Source organism: Sus scrofa, chromosome 2 (assembly GCF_000003025.6).
Source record: "Sus scrofa isolate TJ Tabasco breed Duroc chromosome 2, Sscrofa11.1, whole genome shotgun sequence".
NCBI lineage: Eukaryota > Metazoa > Chordata > Mammalia > Artiodactyla > Suidae > Sus > Sus scrofa.
Window position 1 is genome coordinate 77,942,059 of NC_010444.4, and position 18,075 is coordinate 77,960,133.

The 18,075-nt window shown below is 52.2% G+C and overlaps 1 protein-coding gene and 1 pseudogene across 3 annotated transcripts; one reads left to right on the forward strand and one right to left on the reverse strand.

Annotated features, from left to right (window-relative positions):
• On the forward strand, positions 3,702-15,260 carry PLPP2 (phospholipid phosphatase 2). Of its 3 annotated transcripts, none has more exons than XM_005661428.3 (6): positions 3,702-3,834; positions 6,712-6,863; positions 7,004-7,278; positions 14,162-14,219; positions 14,460-14,636; positions 14,807-15,260. In XM_005661428.3, exons 2-6 carry the CDS (start codon positions 6,828-6,830, stop codon positions 14,954-14,956), a joined length of 696 nt encoding a protein of 231 aa, XP_005661485.1. In that variant the 5' UTR covers positions 3,702-3,834; positions 6,712-6,827; the 3' UTR covers positions 14,957-15,260.
• On the reverse strand, positions 17,221-17,836 carry LOC110259384 (annotated as a pseudogene).

An 18,075-nucleotide genomic window follows, 5' to 3' on the forward strand; every position in this document is an offset into this window, starting at 1 on the left:
TTGATCTTAGGGGCCCAATAGGTGGAGCCTGGTCAAGCTACCCCCAGCAGAGCTGGGGAGGGTGGGCTCTGGTGGCATAGGTTGGCATGCGGGGGCATCTGCGGAGGTCCCTGCCCCAATCACATACCACCGCACAGCCCTCCTGGGTAGTTGGGACCATAGCCCCTGTTCAGGGAAGACTGGAAATCCATGAGGAGGTGAACATAGCCCCTGCTCCAGGCCATGCCCAGGGGGCAACACAGGACAGTGATGGTGACATGGAAAGGGAGCTCTCAGCCATTGAGGTTCAGAGGACTCCCAGCCCTCCTTTGCAGGACCTGCTTCACGCTCATAAGCCTTGCAGTGATCTCAGGTCTGCACGAGCTGCTGCTTGATTGGAGTCCTGGCTTTGGAGACGAATGGAAGAGGCATGAATGGGGCTGAGTGAGTGTGTGCTGGTGTGGGCTGCATCAGCTTCCTCCTTTCTCAGAGAGGCAGGTGGAGGGCAGCTCTCCGAGGTGAGGATGCTCACAGTGCCTGTCTTGGTTGGCTGTGATTCTGCCAAAGCTTGGGTGCTGGTTCATTTTCACACGGAACACAGATTAAGCACTGAGTCTGTGCTATCCCCACCCTCCTGGGGCTCAAGGCGGGGGACAGGCAGAGAGACTGAGCCGGTGCCAGAGCTTACGAGAGGTGGCAGACACAGGGGTGGGGCATGAAGGGGGCTGTGCTGTCGGGGTGGTCTGCACCAGGACTGGGCTCCCGGGATGCAGCAATAGAGTCGGGAAGGGCACCCTGTCCCTGACTGGAAACTTGTGGGGTTGCCAATCCCTAGAGCAATGCAGTCTTGGGATTCTGCACGAATTGATACTTGGTTTTGATGAAAGCCAACCCCAGGTACCTACCCCTTCTGTTTTCTACTCAGTTAACCCTCCAGTAGTGTTTCCTAGTGGGTCTTCCTACAACCAGGGGGTGGGGGTGGGGGTGGGATGCTGTCCTGTGTCCATTGTTCAGATGGAAAGACTGAGGCACCCATCACCCACTTAACCTTCCCTGCCAGGCATACCTGGCACAGCCACCCAGGGTACAGCCTGGGCTCCAGGACCCTCAGCAGGGAGGAAAGCCCCACGTCAGGGAGTTGACTCCTGTGTGGCCTGAGCCCCAGGAGAAGTACAGAAAGAGGCGGGACTACAGGCTGCACTCAGGTGGCACCTACTGTGTGCAGGGCACCTTTCTGCCCATTCCCTGGGCACCTGTCCCTTAATCTTTGTGATGCTCCATTTGGGGACAATGGTTGTCTCCAGGTTGAGCCAACTGCCCTGGGCATCATTGCCTGGGAGTGATCACCAGGCACCAGGAGTCGTCCAGTGCCCCAGGGCACACAGTTGAGGCCCAGGACCCAACTAGAGGACTCCCAGCTTCAGGTGAGGGAGCAGCCACGCCAGCTCCCAGCTCTGGCTCTGTTTCCAGGGAGGGCTAACCCCAACTGGCCTAAAGCAGATTCCCCAGCCAGCCCTGATCCTATATCCCCAACCCTAATCCTTGCTGCCCTCAGTACATTTTAATCTTGACCTTGCCCAGGTGTTTTAAGGACAGGGTGAAACAGGTCAGCAGGGAGGGGAGGGTGGCCACAACAGGCTCCAGCCTCACGCCTGTCTCCAGCCATCACACAGGCCATACTCCTTCCCAACCAGTCTCCACCTGCCCCTCAGGAGCCTCCTAGAGACTCCTGGGTCCAACCCCACAGCCACCACCTAGGCTGGCCCCACCACCACGCTCCTCTTTGGCATGTCCCTCCCAGCACACAGTAGGTGCCCAATAAAGAACCTTCCATTTCATTGATTCCAATGTGATGAAAGTGTCAAGAGTACCCTGAGAGCAAGGTTAAAGTGAAAAAAGTGCCAAAATAACAATGCTGGATAACACTTATGTAAAATATGCCAGGCACCTGCTCATGTATTTTGTCAGGTAATTCCTGTGATGTGAAGAATGAACGAATGAATTGATGAATGAATGAAGGGCCTGCCCTCCCTGAGTGCAATAGGGAAAGCCAATGGGCAGAGTCACTCTGGGTGGAGTCCAGGAGGCTGGGTCCCCCCAGGGCCTGAAACTGGACCCTGCTCAGGCGAGAGACAAACCCTCCGGACAAGTAATCTGATTCTTCTGGCGCCTGGGAGGAAGTCTGGGGGTGAGGGAGGAAGCCGCATTTTTAGGATATGCCCTCCCAACTCCTCCAGGCATGTGGTTGGAAAGGGGGGGTTGCTGGGACTTGCCTCCCACATTGTGTCTCTGCCACACCGCAGACGGAAAATCCAGGTCCAGCAGTTTCCATGCGGAACGCTGTCATGTCTTGGGGGTGGGCTGAGTTATTTTGAGTGTGTGTGGAGGTGGGGAGGGGGCGGTGCTGTCTGCTGTCCTGCCTAAAGAAAAGTTGTTCCAGGGTGCAGGGGAACCTGGTCAGAGACACCTCCTCAACCCCACCGTCTGGCCAATGGTATAGCTAAAGAGTAGCTGAGCACTGTTCCCCCCACCCCCAGCCCCTTGGCTTCCTCCTGCACTCCACTCCAACAGTGCACCCCACTCCTCCACAGTGCAGGCTGCTGTTCATCCTTCCTGAAAGCAGGGTCAGGGACTCTTGACCTGGGCCAAGGGCTGCCCCTCTCTGGACCTGGCTCCCTTCATCTCTGAAAGAAACTCAAAGAACATCTTCTGTTTTGAGATTGTTGGAGGTGGTGGGCTGGTGAACCTGGTTTGGAGGTTAGGCTGGGGCCAGGTTGCTTGGATTCAAACCCCAGCCCTGAGTCTTCCCACTGTGTGACCTTGAGAGAGTGACAGAACCTCTTGTGTCCTGCCAGGTCAAGGAGGGGCTCTCCAGGAGGTGGGGACCCTCCCCAAGTCCCCTCAGATGGCTCCAACCCAGAGGATCTGGCATGGGTGTGTGGACACAGTGGGTGTGATGTGCCCCTGGGCCTCAGTTTCCCCAGCTTTGGTGCCTGACCGCCGGGCACCTCCCAGCTTAGGGCTACTATGAGACCTGGTGTGGGTACTGGGCACAGACCATAACTCTAACCCTTTCAAAAGTGTGTGAGCAAGCTCCTAGCTCCTGGCACAGTTTGCTCTGTAAAAGGGGCTGGTAAGAGTGCTACATAGGCGCTACCTAGGCGCAGGGCCTGCCACAAACAAGGTGGGCATTGAGGAACTTGATCTAAAATACCAGGGATGGAAGGGCCACCAGGATTTTAGCATTAGGAAGAAAGAAAAACTCCGCCATTAAGTCATAACACCCCATCAATTTTTAGGCACTTCCTGATTCACTGGTTTTTAAGACACAGCAGCTCGAGTGCCATTCCCCAGAAAGGAAACCGAGGTGCAGAGGGCACATCACACCTAGTGCATCCTGTCGGAGCCAGAGCTTCGTGCTCCTCCACACCACATCCTGCAGGCTTGTCCATTCACCCCCTCACTCACCCCTTCGTTTGTCCCTTCTTTCGCCCCGACTCGACCGACCCAATCCGTGTGTGACACTGAGCCCCAGCCTCCCGGTCTGGGGGGAAAGGTAGTGCTGGGCGTTGACAACCTCTCCTCTAGGCCGCGGGTCCCGGGACGCACCCTGGCGCGCACCCCACGCCCCTCCCCGCTGCGCGCTGCGGGCGGGGCGGGGGCAGAGTCCGCCCCCTCCCCCGGCTGGTCCGCTCCGCCCAGCCCGCCGCTCCCCTGCCCTGCCCGCCGCTCCCCGACTGGGCCAGGCTCCGCGGCCATGTGACCCCGCGGCCAGGCCGGGACGCGACGGGACGCGCTGGGACGGGCGCCGGGGGTCGCGGGCGCGGCCCGGGGCGGGGGCGGCATGGAGCGGAGGTGGGTCTTCGTGCTGCTCGACGTGCTGTGCGTACTGGTCGGTAAGAGCCGAGGGGACCCCGGTGTGAGGGGGGGAATCCCTTCCCCGACGGTGCGGGTCCCCGGTCCCGCGAAAGTTTGTGGGACGGGTGGGGAGCCGCGGTGCTTCCACCTCTTGGAGGCCCATGAAGGTAGGGGGGACCCCGGGGGAGGACCTTTGGGCCCCGCGTGCCCTGGCGCCTGCGTGCGCCCTCCCCGGCCTTGTTTCCCCCGTATCCCAGATCGAAGGGGTTGGTGTCCTCCGCCCGCGGCAGGAGGAAGTCGCCTCCGGGGCCGCACGAGCCTCCCCCTCCCGCCCGCCAGGCGCAGCGCCGCTCGGTTCGGCCGGGAGGGTGATTCACGCGGGCGGTGGCCAGGTTGGGGCGGGCCGGTGCGGGAGCGGCTGCAGGTCGCCGCCAGGAGGCCCTCTACCCTTCGCCTTCGGTTGGCAGTCCCTGTGGGCTCTGAGGGGGCTGAGCCCTGGCCCGGGAGACGGGGAGTGGTGGGATTCGAACCTGCGCCCAGCCACCCTCCCGCCTCGGGCCTGGGAGAGACCGGAGAAATCTGAGCCTCAGGCTGCTGTTGAACTGGAGGCCTCGCGGTGGCGCGCACCAAACCTGTCCAGCGAGTTTGCAAGCCAGGCGTGGGGGGAGGGGGCCGCCCGAGGCCCCCTCTCCCGCCACTCCTCCAGGGTCCCAGGAACAAAGGCTGAGTGTTTGCTCTGGGGCTGTGTGGACAATGGCCCAGGAATTCTACCCCTGGCGCAGGGAGGGGCCCCTCCGGCCTAAATTGCCCTCCCCCCAGTCTGGTTCCTGCCCTCGGCTAGGAACCGAGGGGTCGGTCCTGACTGATTGCTGAGGCCAGGCTCTCCTCCCACGTCCCAGAAGAGACCCCTTTTGGAGTGGACCAGGTGCCAGTAGGAAGTCCCCAGGGGGCGTCTGCAAACTCTGGGCATCATTTTCTGAGAACTTGTATTACTTATTTGAACATTCGTGTGGCACTTAACTGTATGCCAGGCACTAAGAGACATGCAAATTAAAACTTTTCCTCCAAACAGCCTGTGAAGGAGGTGCTGTTATGACTCCCAGTTTTCTCCCAGAGATGTTCAGCCACCTGCTGGGGATCACACAGCAATGGGGAGGGCAGGTGTGGAGATTAGGCTGTGTGCCACTGCTGTGCGCCAAGTGCTGGGGGCCCAGGCAGACCCGGCTCCCATTCTGGAAGCCTCAGTACATGAACAGTGCACTTTTAAATGGTGGCAGGGGCCCTGAGAAAAATCCTGGGGGGTGATGCAAGGGTGGGAGGCTCTGGTGGTGTCTGCCATGGGGACGTAGGGACAGATTCTCGTGCTCTGAGCTCTGCTGCCTGAGTCCCAGGAGAGCCCAGCTCCCAGTCCGATTGGGGGTGTCTGAATCTCTAGAAGAAAGGGCTGGGGACAGGAGTTAGGAGGGTGACAGGCACCCTGTATAAGCCCCTGCCCTGGTCAGGCTGTGGGTAGAGGGCTCAACTTACTTTCTCAGCATCTTCTAGCCCTGCCCCTCCCCCTCCTGGGCCTCTCTGCCTTCCCCTTGCCCTCATTCACAGCAGTCAGAGAGATCCTATGAGAACATGCTCCCTCCCTCTGCTCCAGTCCACCTGAGCCCCCACCTCACTCATGGCTCCCAACCTCCTCCCCACCCCTGCCGCAGGGCCCTTCTCCCCAGAGCTCCAAGCCCTCCAGGCCCACCTCCAGGCCTTTGCACTGGCCATCCCTCTGCCTTGTGCTTGTCCCCAGATCTGCCCGGAACTTCCCCCTTTAAGCCACATTCTCTGTGGGGCCTGCCTGACACCCTCTTGAGCCAGCTCCGGGATTCCGGTCATCTGAACGTGTTATTTTTATTCCCAGCTCCTCTCAGCTCCACCAGGCAGACCCTCTGTTTTCTCTGCTGAGTCTTTCCCATGAGTGGTGCTGGGGGGCGGGGGGGGGGGGTCCTTGAATTTGGCCTTTGGGAGCTGGAGTTGGCCCTGCCCTCCTCCTGCTCTGGTATTCAGGCCCCAGCAGAGCCACACCCTTTTACACGTATGACATGCCCTGCCTGGGACAAAGGGCACCCTGCCTGGCTTGGTCTCTTGCACCCTGGGGAGCAGGACTCCTGTGCTGTGGCTGTGCCTATGGCTCCTGAATGGACCTTCGGACTGAGCTTCCAGGGCCTGGCTGGCCCAAGGACAGTGGGTGCATGCAGGCCTCACCCTGGTGTGTTCCTGATCCCTGGCCAGCCCTTGAGCTGTGAGCAAGGAGTCTCCCTTCTCTGGGACCCCGAGCAGCCTTTGGGACCCAGCCTGGAACACAACAGTTCCCCTCCGCTGACCCAGGCTGCTCATGGAGGGGGTGGGTGTGGGGGCCATTCCAGCATCCTACACAGATTGCATAGTTACACACGGTTGGGAAGCAACAAGGATGGAAGCTTCCTGCTGTAAGAGTGATTGCAGGCATGGGGCTGGCAGGAGAGTGGATGGAAATCAGAGAGGTTCTGGGCAGTGAGAAGGCCAGGAGTGAAGGCTGGGGTGGATGCTTGCCGGCATTTGTGAAGGGCAGAGAGGAGGCTGAGGGAAGTGAGTGAGGGCAGAGGGTGGGAGATGTGGGTGGGGGTGGACAGCACCTGGGGAGGACATTGGTGTCTGTCTGATGATGGGGAACTGGGAAGAGTTTTAATGGGTCACAACCTCCTACTTGCCAGGAGGAAAGCTCCTCCCAGCTGTCAGGTAGGCCCAGAGGTGAGGAAACCAGGAGGGAGGCCTCAGCAGGTGTCCAGTGCCAGACACAGGCCCCTTTGTGTGGTGGGGAGACCCTCGTGGCCACGGCTTCCTCTCCCCACCCAGCCTCCCTGCCTTTCACCATCCTGACATTTGTGAACGCTCCATACAAGCGAGGCTTCTACTGCGGAGATGACTCCATCCGGTACCCCTACCGTCCAGACACCATCACCCATGGGCTCATGGCTGGGGTCATCATCACAGCCACCGTCATCCTGGTAAGGCCCAGGGGGACTGGTAGAGCGGCATGGCTTGTTAGCAGGTAGCTTCTGCTCAGGGTGGTGTTTGTGGGGAAGACCAGTGACCTCAGGGAGGCCGGGAGCCCTGACCCCTGAAGCCCTTGGCTGCTTCCCCACAGGTGTCGGCCGGGGAGGCCTACCTGGTGTACACAGACCGCCTCTACTCCCGCTCTGACTTCAACAACTACCTGGCCGCCCTTTACAAGGTGTTGGGGACATTCCTGTTTGGGGCTGCAGTGAGCCAGTCGCTGACAGACCTGGCTAAGTACATGACTGGCCGGCTGCGGCCCAACTTCCTGGCGGTGTGTGACCCCGACTGGAGCCGTGTCAACTGCTCGGTGTATGTGCAGGTGGATGTGTGCAGGGGAAGCCCTGCTAATGTCACCGAGTCCAGGTGGGCAGTGCTGGGGTGCTGGAGTCCAGGTGGGTGGTGCTAGAGGGCCTGAGTCATAGACACTCCACACCAGTGGGAACTGGAGTCCAGATGGGCAGTGCTGAGGGACCAGGGCCACAGACACCCCACCCCTGGGGAGGAGAGTGGGGGCTGGAGGATTGTCAGGAGCCAGATATTGCCGGATGAGTTGCCAGAGAAGGGCAAAAAGACCACATGTTGGGTAGATGACAAGGGTGGAACAAAGCCTAGAGGTGCCCTTGGACCTGCCTCTTGAAGACAAGGGTTGGGGTTGGGGTGGGGGCCAGGGATGTCAGGTCCTGGAGCAGAACAGTAGATGTCAGGAGGAGTGACCTACCTCCCCTGAATTTCGGGCTCTTCCGCTTGCTTCTCATCATCTCTCATCTCTACTGAGAAACTTTTCACTTAATTGGTGACCTTATTTTCCTTCTTTAAAAAATTAAATAAAATACACATAGGATACAATCCCTCAATTTAACCATCTTAATGTATACACTTCATTGGTTTTTAGTACTTTCCCAACATTGGGCATCCATCCCTACTATCCAATCTAGAATTTTTTTTTTTTCTTCTTTTTTGGCTGCCCGAGGCATGTGGAGCTCCTGGGCCAGGGGATCAGATTCCAGCAGCACTTGCGACCTATACCTCAGCTGCAACAATGTCAGATCCTTTAACCCACTGAGCTGGTCAAGGATCCAACCTGCGTCCTGGTTCTGCAGAGACGCTGCCGATCCTATTGCTCCACAGAGGGAACTCCTAGAATATTTTCATCACACAGAAAGAAGCTCCATGTCCATGTCCACAAGCTAGTGCCCCCTCCCCAGCCCCTGACAACCAGGAACCCACTCTCTGTGTGGATGTGCTTGTTCTGGACGGTTCCTGTCAATGGAGTCACACACACTGTGTCTAGATTCTTCCATGTTCCAAAGTTCACCCATGTTGTAGCTTCTCTCAGTTTTTGCTTCATGTATTTTGGGCTCTGTTAGGTGTTTATGTCTAATTGTTCTGTCTTCTTAATGGATCAATCCTTTTTTTTTTTTTTTTTTTTTTTTTTGCTTTTTAGGGCCACACCCGTGGCATATAGAAGTTCCCAGGCTAGGGGCTGAATTGGAGCTATAGCTGCTGGCCTACACCACAGCCACAGCAATGCCATATTTGAGCCCGAGTCTGTGACCTACACCACAGCTCACGGCAACGTCGGATCCTTAATGCACTGAGTGAGGCCAAGGATCAAACCTGCAACATCATGGATCCTAGTTGGATTCATTTCTGCTGTGCCACAATGGGAACTCCAAATCCTTTTTCTCACACATAATGTCCTTTGTCTCCTAACAGTTTCGGTCTTAATGTCTATTTTGTCTGAGAATACTAGAATCACCCTGGCTGTCTTTTGATTACTGGTTGCATGGAATATTTTTTCCATTCTTGTACTTTAACCTATTTGTTTCTCTGAATGTAAAATGATTCTCCTGTATGTGGCATGAAGTTAGATTATGTTTTTAATCCATTTTCCAATCTCCGCCTTTTAGTTGGAAAGTTTATACGTTGTATACTCATCAATATAGGTTTATAATTATTGTTTCAGGGAGTTCCCATTGTAACTCAGCCATAACGAACCTGACTAGTAACCATGAGGATGCGGGTTCCATCCCTGGCCTTGCTCAGTGGATTAAGGATCTGGCATTGCCGTGAGCTGTGTTGTAGGTTGCAGACATGGTTTGGATCCCGAGTTGCTGTGGCTGTGGTATGGCCTGGCAGCTGTAGCTCCAACTTGGCCCCTGGCCTGGCAACTTCCATATGCTGCAGGTGCGGCGCTAAGAAGACAAAAGACAAAAAAAAAAAAAAAAAACAATAAGAAAAGAAAAAAAATTGTTTCACATTTTTTTTTTTAAATTGAGGTATAGTTGCCATATAACATTATATTGATTTCAAATGCACAACATGATTCAACACTTGTATTCATTGTGGAGTGACGAGAATGAATCTAGTTGTATGCAGTTTCTCTTTCTGTTATTATTTTTTAAAATTTATTAGAGTATAGATGATTTATTTATTCATTTATTTTAAAGGTTTGTCTCCCCCCCGCCCCCCGTCTTTTGTCCTTTTCAGGGCCACACCCACGGCATAAGGAGGTTCCCAGGCTAGGGGTTCTAATCAGAACTACTGCTGCCAGCCTATGCCAGAGCCACAGCAATGCCAGATCCAAGCTGTGTTTGCGACCTACACCACAGCTCACGGCAATGCCGGATCCTTAACCCACGGAGCAAGGCCAGGGATCAAACCTGCAGCCTCACGATTCCTAGTCAGATTTGTTTCTGCTGCGCCACGACGGGAACTCCTATAGTTGATTTACAATGTGCCAATTTCTGCTGTATAGCAAAGTGTGTATATATATATATATATATGTATGTATGTATTTATACACATACAAACACACATATGTGTTCCCTTATATTATTTTCTATCACAGTCTATCCTAAGGAACTGGATATAGTTCCCTCGGCTGTACAGTAGGATGTTTTTTCTTTTTTAATCATGTAGGTAAAAACAAATTATACATTTGGAAGGGATAAGCAGTGAGATCCTGCTCTATAGCACTGGGAAGTATATCTAGTCACTTGTGATGGAGCATGATGGAGGATAATGTGAGAAAAAGAATGTGTATATTTATGTGTGTGCGTGTGTAACTGGGTCACCTTGCTGTACAGTAGAAAATTGACAGAACACTGTAAACCAACTATAATGGCAAAAATAAAAATCATTAAAAAAAAAACAAATGATAAACCCAAACACATTAACTCTGATGTTTATATTTTATTTATTTATTTTAAGAAAATTTTTTTTCTTTTGTCTTTTGAGGGCCGCACCCACAGCACATGGAGGTTCCTAGGCTACGGGTCTAATCAGAGCTAGAGCTGCCAGCCACAGCCACAGCAACACCAGATCTAAGCCACACCTGCGACCTACACCACAGCTCATGGCAATCCTTAACCCACTGAGCAAGGCCAGGGATCGAACCCGAAACCTCATGGTTCCTAGTCGGATTCATTTCTGCTGCGCCACAATGGGAACTCCTGATGTTTATATTTTAAATAGCTGCTTTTTTTTTTTTTTTTTTTTGCTTTTTTTTCAGGGCTGCACCCACAGCATATGAGAGTTCCCAGGCTAGGTGTCGAATCGGAGCTGTAGCTGCTGGCCCACGGCACAGCCACATCAGTATGGAGTCTGAGCTGTGTCTGCTACCTGCATCACAGCTCACAGCAACACCGGATCCTTAACCCAGTGAGCAAGGCCAGGGATCAAACATGCGTCCTCATGGATGCTAGTCAATTTCATTTCTGCTGAAACATCATGGGAACTCTGGTTGGTGTTCCCATCTACTACTGCTAGAATTCTTGATTGACAGGTTTTTTTCCCTCTTTCAGTACTTTAAATATGTCATCCCGGCCTCCATGGTTTCTTTTCTTGTTTCTTCATATTTTAAGGTTTTATTGAAGTATAGTTGATTTGATTTACAAGGTTGTGATAATTTCTGCTGTACAGCAAAGTGATTCAGTTATACATGTACACACATCCATTCTCTTTCAGATTCTTTTCCCACATAGATTTTCACAGGATATTGGGTAGAGTTCTCTGCTATGTAGCAGGTCCCCACTGGCCAATCATTCCATATACTTCAGTGTGCATATACCAGTTTAGTACTTTGAATATGTCATCCTTCTGGCATCATGGCTTCTGATAAGAAATTAACTACTAATCTTATTAAGGATTCCTCATACAAAATGAATCCCTTTTCTTGCTTCTTTCAAGATGTTCTTCTTGACTTTGTCTCTTGGTATCTTTTGATTATGATGTGTCTTTTTGTGGCTCTCTTTGAGTTTATTGTATTTGGAGTTCATCAAGCTTTGGATGTGTAGATTGATGTTTTGCATGAAATTTGGAAAGTTTTCAGGCATTACCTCTTCAAATATTCTTTCTGCCCCTTTCTCCTCCTTTGGGGTTCTGTTGTGTATATGTTGGTACAGTTGATGGTGGCCCACCACAAGACTGAGACCGATTCATTTCTCTTCATTAAAATTTTTTTTTTCCCTTAGATCAAAAATCTCAATTGACCTATCTTCATTTTCACATAGCCTTCTGCCTGCTCAGGTCTGCTTTTGAGCCCCTCTGGTTATTTTTTATCTTAGATACTATAGTTTTGAATCCAGACTTCCTATCTGGTTTCTTTTTACAACTTCTATTTCTTTTTGGTATTGTCTTCTTTTTTTTTTTTTTTTTTTTTTTTTTTTTTGTCTTTTTAGGGCTGCACCTGTGGCATATGGAGATTCCCAGGCTAGGGGTCTAATCAGAGCTGTTGTTGCCAGCCTATGCCAGTGCCACAGCAATGCCAAATCCGAGCCACGTCGGTGACCCACACCACAGCTCACGGCAACACCAGATCCTCAACCCACTGAGCAAGGCCAGGGATCAAACCTGCAACCTCATGGTTCCTAGTCGGGTTTGTTTCCGCTGCACCACACCAGGAACTCCCTTTGGTATTGTCTTTTAGGCGAGACATTCTCACTGTTTTTGCTCTCTGAACATATTTTATTTATTTATTTATTTATTTACTTACTTGCTTACTTTTTTGGCCACCCTGAGGTATATGGAGTTCCCAGGCCAGGGATCAGATCTGAGCCACAATTGTGGCAGTGTTCAATCCTTTTAACCCACTGCACCTGGTTGGGAATTGAACCTTCATCCTGGCACTGCGGAGATGCTGCCAATCCCATTACACCACACTGAAAACTCCTGAACATACTTTTTGCTTTTTAGGGCCACACCTTTAGCACATGGAAGTTCCCAAGCTAGGGGTCATATTGGAGCTGCAGCTGCCAGTCTACACCACAGCCACAGCACCTCAGGATCTCAGCCCCGTCTGTGACCTATAGCATAGCTCACAGCAATGCTGGATCCTTAACCTACTAATCGAGGCCAGGGATTGAACCTGAATCCTCATGGATACTACTTGGGTTTGTAACCCACTGAGCCACAATAGGAACTCTTCCTGAACATACTTTAAATGGCATATTTAAAGTCTTTATCTAGTAAGTCCCACATCCCAGCTTCCTCACGGACAACTTTTGTTAATGGGCTTTTTTTTTCCCCGGGGTATCTCCATTTTTTTTCCCTGCATGCCTTCTAATTTGTTCTTTGTTGTTTTTGTTGAAAAACATTTTTAATACTATAATGTAGCAACTCTGGAAATCAGATTCTACTCTGATTGGGGGGTTGTTGTTACTGTTTGTTATAGTTGTTGGTTGTTTGCTTAGTGAGTTTTCTGAACTAATTTTGTAAAATCTTTTTTTTTTTTTTCATTTCTTGGGCCACTCCCGCAGCATATGGAGGTTCCCAGGCTAGGGGTCTAATCGGAGCTGTAGCCACTGGCCTACACCAGAGCCACAGGAACGTGGGATCCGAGCCACGTTTGCAACCTATACCACAGCTCATGGCAACACCGGATCGTTAACCCACTGAACAAGGCCAGGGATCAAACCCACAACCTCATGGTTCCTAGTTGGATTCCATAACCACTGAGCCACGACGGGAACTCCTATAAAGTCTTTATTCTTTGTCATGAGTGGCCATGAAGTTCTGCTGTCAGCTGAGTGATTAGCTAGTGATTGGACAGATATCTCCTTAAATACCTGGAACCTGGAGGAAGAAAGTTGCAGTTTATAGATGGGCTCTGTGTACCATGTGGGGTGTGTGTGCTATGTGAGGCATGTCAGTTGACAACTCTGTCTTAGCCCTCACGTCCTATTTGTGCAGTACCTGAAGGTAAGCCAGAGGTGAGAGCTTACGGCCTTGCCATGGTGCAGTGGAGTAAGAATCCTACTATAGTGGCTTGGGTTGCTGCAGAGGCTAGGGTTTGTTCCCTGGCCTGGCACAGTAGGTTGAAAGGATCAGGCATTGCCGCAGGTGTGGCATAGGTTGCATTTGTGGCTTGGAATCAGTCCCTGGCCAGGGAATTTCCATATGCTGAGGATGCAGACATAAAAATAAAAATATTATCTTCCATGTTGGTTTATCATAGAACATTGAATATAGTTTCCTCTCCTACATGGTAGGACCTTGTTTCTTATCCATCTTATACATAACAGCTTATATCTGCTAACCCCAACCTCCCTCCTGTGTCATTCCTCCCCTACCTCCTCCCCCTGGGCAGCCACAGGTCTGGTGAAGCTGTGATTGTATCTACTTGGGGGACACAGTTGTCTGCCCTGGGCTCTGTATTCAAGGCCTGCAGTGTCTCGGTGGGGAGGCCTTAAAGACCATGAGCCCCAGCTGAGACTTTCCCTCGAGTCATCAGAGAAACAAGATGAAAGGAGTTCCCATGATGGCTCAGGGGAAATGAATCTGAATAGGAACCATGAGGTTGTGGGTTTGATCCCTGGCTTTGCTCAGTGGGTTAAGGATCTGGTGTTGCCGTGAGCTGTGTGGTGTAGGTCACAGATGTGGCTCAGATCTGGTGTTGCTGTGGCTGTGGTGTAGGCCGGCAGCTGTAGCTCCAATTAGACCCCTAGCCTGGGAATCTCCATGTGCCACGGGTGCAGTCCTAAAAAGCAAAAAAAAAAAAAAAAAAAGAGAGAGAGAGAGAGAGAGAGAAGGAGAAACAAGATGAAAGAATTGCAGGTGCTGACACTGGCCGTGGTGCTACATGAAACCCTGCCTTGTACTGGGCCCTGGCCCTGGGAGCACAGCAGGATGGGACAGGGGCCGGTGTTTGAAAGCAGAAGTGCTGAGAGAGCTGCCTGGCCTCAGAGGGTGGGCCCTCAGGGGCTGCCCTTTGCCGCCTTCCTGACACCCCCACCCCCTTTCTCAGGCTGTCTTTCTACTCTGGACATTCCTCCTTTGGGATGTACTGCATGGTGTTCTTGGCGGTGAGTCTGTAGCTCTGTGACCTGCCCATTGTGGAGCCGTGGCCAAGTCACTCCCCTTGCCTGGGCCTCAGTAAAATGGGGTGGGTGCTGGTGGTGATGGGTGGACTAACTGGTGTGTTCATAAGAACTGGAGGCCCTGGGTGTACCCGGTACACACTCCTGGCCTTGGTGGTACCCACTTCTTTGGGCTGGTGGGCACCTGGCACGCTCCTGTGCCAACAGCTGCTCTTGTCCCCCCAGCTCTACGTGCAGGCCCGGCTCTGCTGGAAGTGGGCACGGCTGCTGAGGCCCACCGTGCAGTTCTTCCTGGTGGCCTTTGCCCTCTACGTGGGCTACACCCGCGTGTCTGACCACAAGCACCACTGGAGTGATGTTCTTGTCGGCCTCTTGCAGGGAGCGCTGGTGGCCAGCCTCACTGTGAGCTCCGGGGTGGGGGGTTCCTGACCCTGCCTTGACCAGAGACCCCACCCTGAGACCCTCCCGCTCTCTCTCCTATCCTCCCCTCACTGCCCCGCCACGTGCCCCTCCCCTCCTGGTGCCCACCGTCCCTCCCATTCCGTCAGCTCCTGCCTCCTCTCCTCCGCCAGGTCCGGTACATCTCCGACTTCTTCAAAGTCCGGCCCCCGCAGCACAGCCCAGAGGAGGAGGAGCTGGAGCGGAAGCCTAGTCTGTCACTGACACTGACCCTGGGCGAGGCCGACCACAACCACTATGGGTACCCGGTCTCCTCCTCCTGAGACCCGGAGCTGCTTCCAGCTGGGTTCCGTGGTCCTGGCAGGTCCCTCACCTGGGATGGTGGTGAGGGCTCTGGATGCCCCTGCTGGATCCTGGAGCAAGTTCCACTGACACACCTCATGTGTACTGGACCAGGGGTCTGGGGGTGCCTGGGGCAGCCCTAGCGTTTGGAGGGGGACCCTTCCTCAGGACCCCTTTTGTTGGGTTTGGGAAGGGACCAAGTAATCCTGATGGATGCTGTTTTTGTAAAATGTAATGTATATGCAGATTTTTAGTAAAATAGGGCATTTGCTTGACAAATGTGAATAGCACCTCTGTTCTTTATGGCTGTCCTGGGGACTCTGTTCCTACAGCAGAGGGGGAGACCCTCTGTTTGGGGCTCAGCAAGGTGAGTCGGACACACCCATAGTTGCTGCTCTGGGCCAGTGGGCAGGAGGTAGGGAAGAATAGCCGGCTGCTGCCTGGTCCACAGGTTTGTGGCCCAGTGCTAAGGTTGGGGGTCAGGTGGACCTACCCAGGCAGCAGGTGTCACCCAGCAGAGTGAGCCCCATGCACAAGCTGGGGCTGGGGAGGCTAGGAGTAGAAAGCCCTGAGTGCAGGTTGGGTATGAAGTGGCTCCACCTCTGCCCTTCTCCCAGTAAGGAGGCCTCTGCCCAGGGTACCCCTCCTGCCCTGAACCCCTAAATGCAAGCAACTGGGCAGAAATTCACATGTGGGTAAGAGTGTGGCCAGGGAGCCTGTGCCCCCAAGAGGCTGACCATGTACAGGGCTATGCCTGAGCCCAGTGAGAGGGCAGCTCCTCTGGGCTCTGCCCGGTAGAACCTCCACGCTGGCTGTGGTGTCACATGTGGGTTCTTGGCCTGGAGCAAGCCCCTTGTCCCCTTTTTGCTTGGGGTGGGGGATATACCCTGCACCCCTCCCCTGCCAGGCCTCAGAGCCGGTTCCCTGGGATGACTGGGATCCTTGCTCTGGGATGGCCCCATCTCAGCAGTGCCCACCTGCAGCTCTGCACACTCGGGTCCCTGGGGCTCTCATTTGTCACTCCCTGTGTCCTGGAGGGCTCATTGGAACCCCCCAGCCCTGACCCCTCTCCTCTGGCTCCCTGGACCCTGTGCACAGGGGGCTTCAAAAATGGGTCCCCTTGTTCTCTGCCCTGAAATGGGAACCCCTCACCCGTCACTTACACAAGTGAATGTCAGGGAAGCAGCATAGATAAGGCCATAGACAAACCTCGAGGAATATGTATCTATTTATTAACTATATATTATTTATATTTATACATAAATATGTGTCTATTAAATGTATATTATATATATTTTAAAGTATAGTTGATTTAAAATGTTCTGCCATTTTGGTGTACAGCAAAGTGACCCAGTCATACATATACATACATTCCCTTTCTCATATTATCTTCCATCATGGTCTATCCCAAGAGGCTGGATATAGTTTCCTGTGCTGTACAGTAGGACCTCATTGCTTATCCATTCTAAATGTAATAGTTTGCATCTACTAACCCCAAATTTCCAGTCCATTCCACTCCCTATCCTCTCCCCATCGGCAACTACAAGTCTGTTCGCTGTATCTGTGAATCTATTTCTGTTTTGTAGATAGGTTCATTTGTGTCATATGTTAGATTCCACCTATAAGTGGTTTCATATGGTACTTGTTTTTCTGACTGACTTTACTCAGTATGAGAATCTCTGGTTGCATCCATGTTGCTGCAAATAGCATTTTGGATTTTTTTATGGCTGAGTAGTATTCCATTGTGTATATGTACCACATCATCTTAATTCATTCATCTGTCAATGGACGTTTAGGTTGCTTCCATGCCTTGGCTATTGTGACTAGTGCTGCAGTGAACATAGGGTTGCATGTATCTTTTTGAATTATAGTTTTGTCTGGATAGATGCCCAGGAATGGTTGCTGGATCATATCGTAGTTCTATATTTAATTTTCTTTCTTTTTTTTTAATGATTTTTATTTTTTCCATTATAGTTGGTTTACAATGCTCTGTCAGTTTTCAACTGTGCAGCAAAGTGACCCAGTCTTACACACACACACACACACACACATACACACACACACATACATTCTTTTTCTCACATTATCCTCCATCAAGTTCCATCACAAGTGACTAGATACAGTTCCCAGTGCTATACAGAAGGATCAAATTTAGTTTTTTGAGGCACCTCCATACTGTTTTCCACAGTGGTTGTACCAGTTTACATTCCCACCAACAGTTTAGGAGGGGGCCTTTTTCTAGGAGTTTTTTTTTAAGAGCTCAGCTTTTTATTATTGAATGTGTTATAGAAGTTTAGTCAAAAAAGACCAAAGGCCATATCATCATCAGACTTCTCAGATTCTTCTTTCTTTTGCTTCTGCTTTCTTCTCAGCTGGGGCAGTAGTGGGTTGCTGGGGCAGGTCCACCAGCCCCCATGTTGCAGATGAGGCTCCTGATGTTGACATTGGCCAGAGCCTTTGCAAAGAAGCCTGGCCAGAAAGGCTCAACATTTTACACCTGCTGCTTTAATGAGGGCATTGATCTTATCCTCCATGACCATCACCTCACTGTCATGCAGGATGAGGGCAGAGTAGATGCAGACGAGCTCAGAGACAGAGGCCATGGTGTGGATGAATGCTAGGTGGGTACTGCCAGGCGAGGTACTAGTTATTGGATGAAGTGAGGGCCTCACCTCAACTCAGCCTTAGCTTCCTCGGAAGGACCAAGCACCACGTGGCAGCTGAGGAAAGGGACCTAGGAATATATTTTTAAAGGGAAAATGTGGGGGTTCCCATTCTGGCTCAGCAGGTTAAGGACCTGACGTTGTCTCCATGAGGATGCAGTTTCGATCCCTAGCTTTGCTCAGTAGGTTGGGAATCTGGCCTTGCCACAGTGGTGTAGGTCAAAGATGTGGCTTGGATCCAGTGTTGCTGTGGCTGTGGTGTAGGCTGCAGCTGCAGCTCTGATTTGACACCTAGCCTGAGAACTTCCAGGTACCACAGATACAACTCTAAAAAAAAGGGGTGGGGTGGGGAGAAATGTATTCAAAACCTTAGTGCGGAGAAGACTTTGTAATTGGAAAATGAAACAGAACATGAAGCAGAGGGATGTTGTAGCCCA

Excerpts from the sequence above, each read along its gene's own strand:
- PLPP2 (XM_005661427.3), top strand. The coding sequence starts at position 5,791 with ATGAGTGGTGCTGGGGGGCGGGGGGGGGGGGTCCTTGAATTTGGCCTT. Across the intron at positions 6,864-7,003 it reads TCACAGCCACCGTCATCCTG|GTGTCGGCCGGGGAGGCCTA; the intron begins GTAAGGCCCAGG and ends GCTTCCCCACAG. Across the intron at positions 14,637-14,806 it reads CGCTGGTGGCCAGCCTCACT|GTCCGGTACATCTCCGACTT; the intron begins GTGAGCTCCGGG and ends CTCCTCCGCCAG.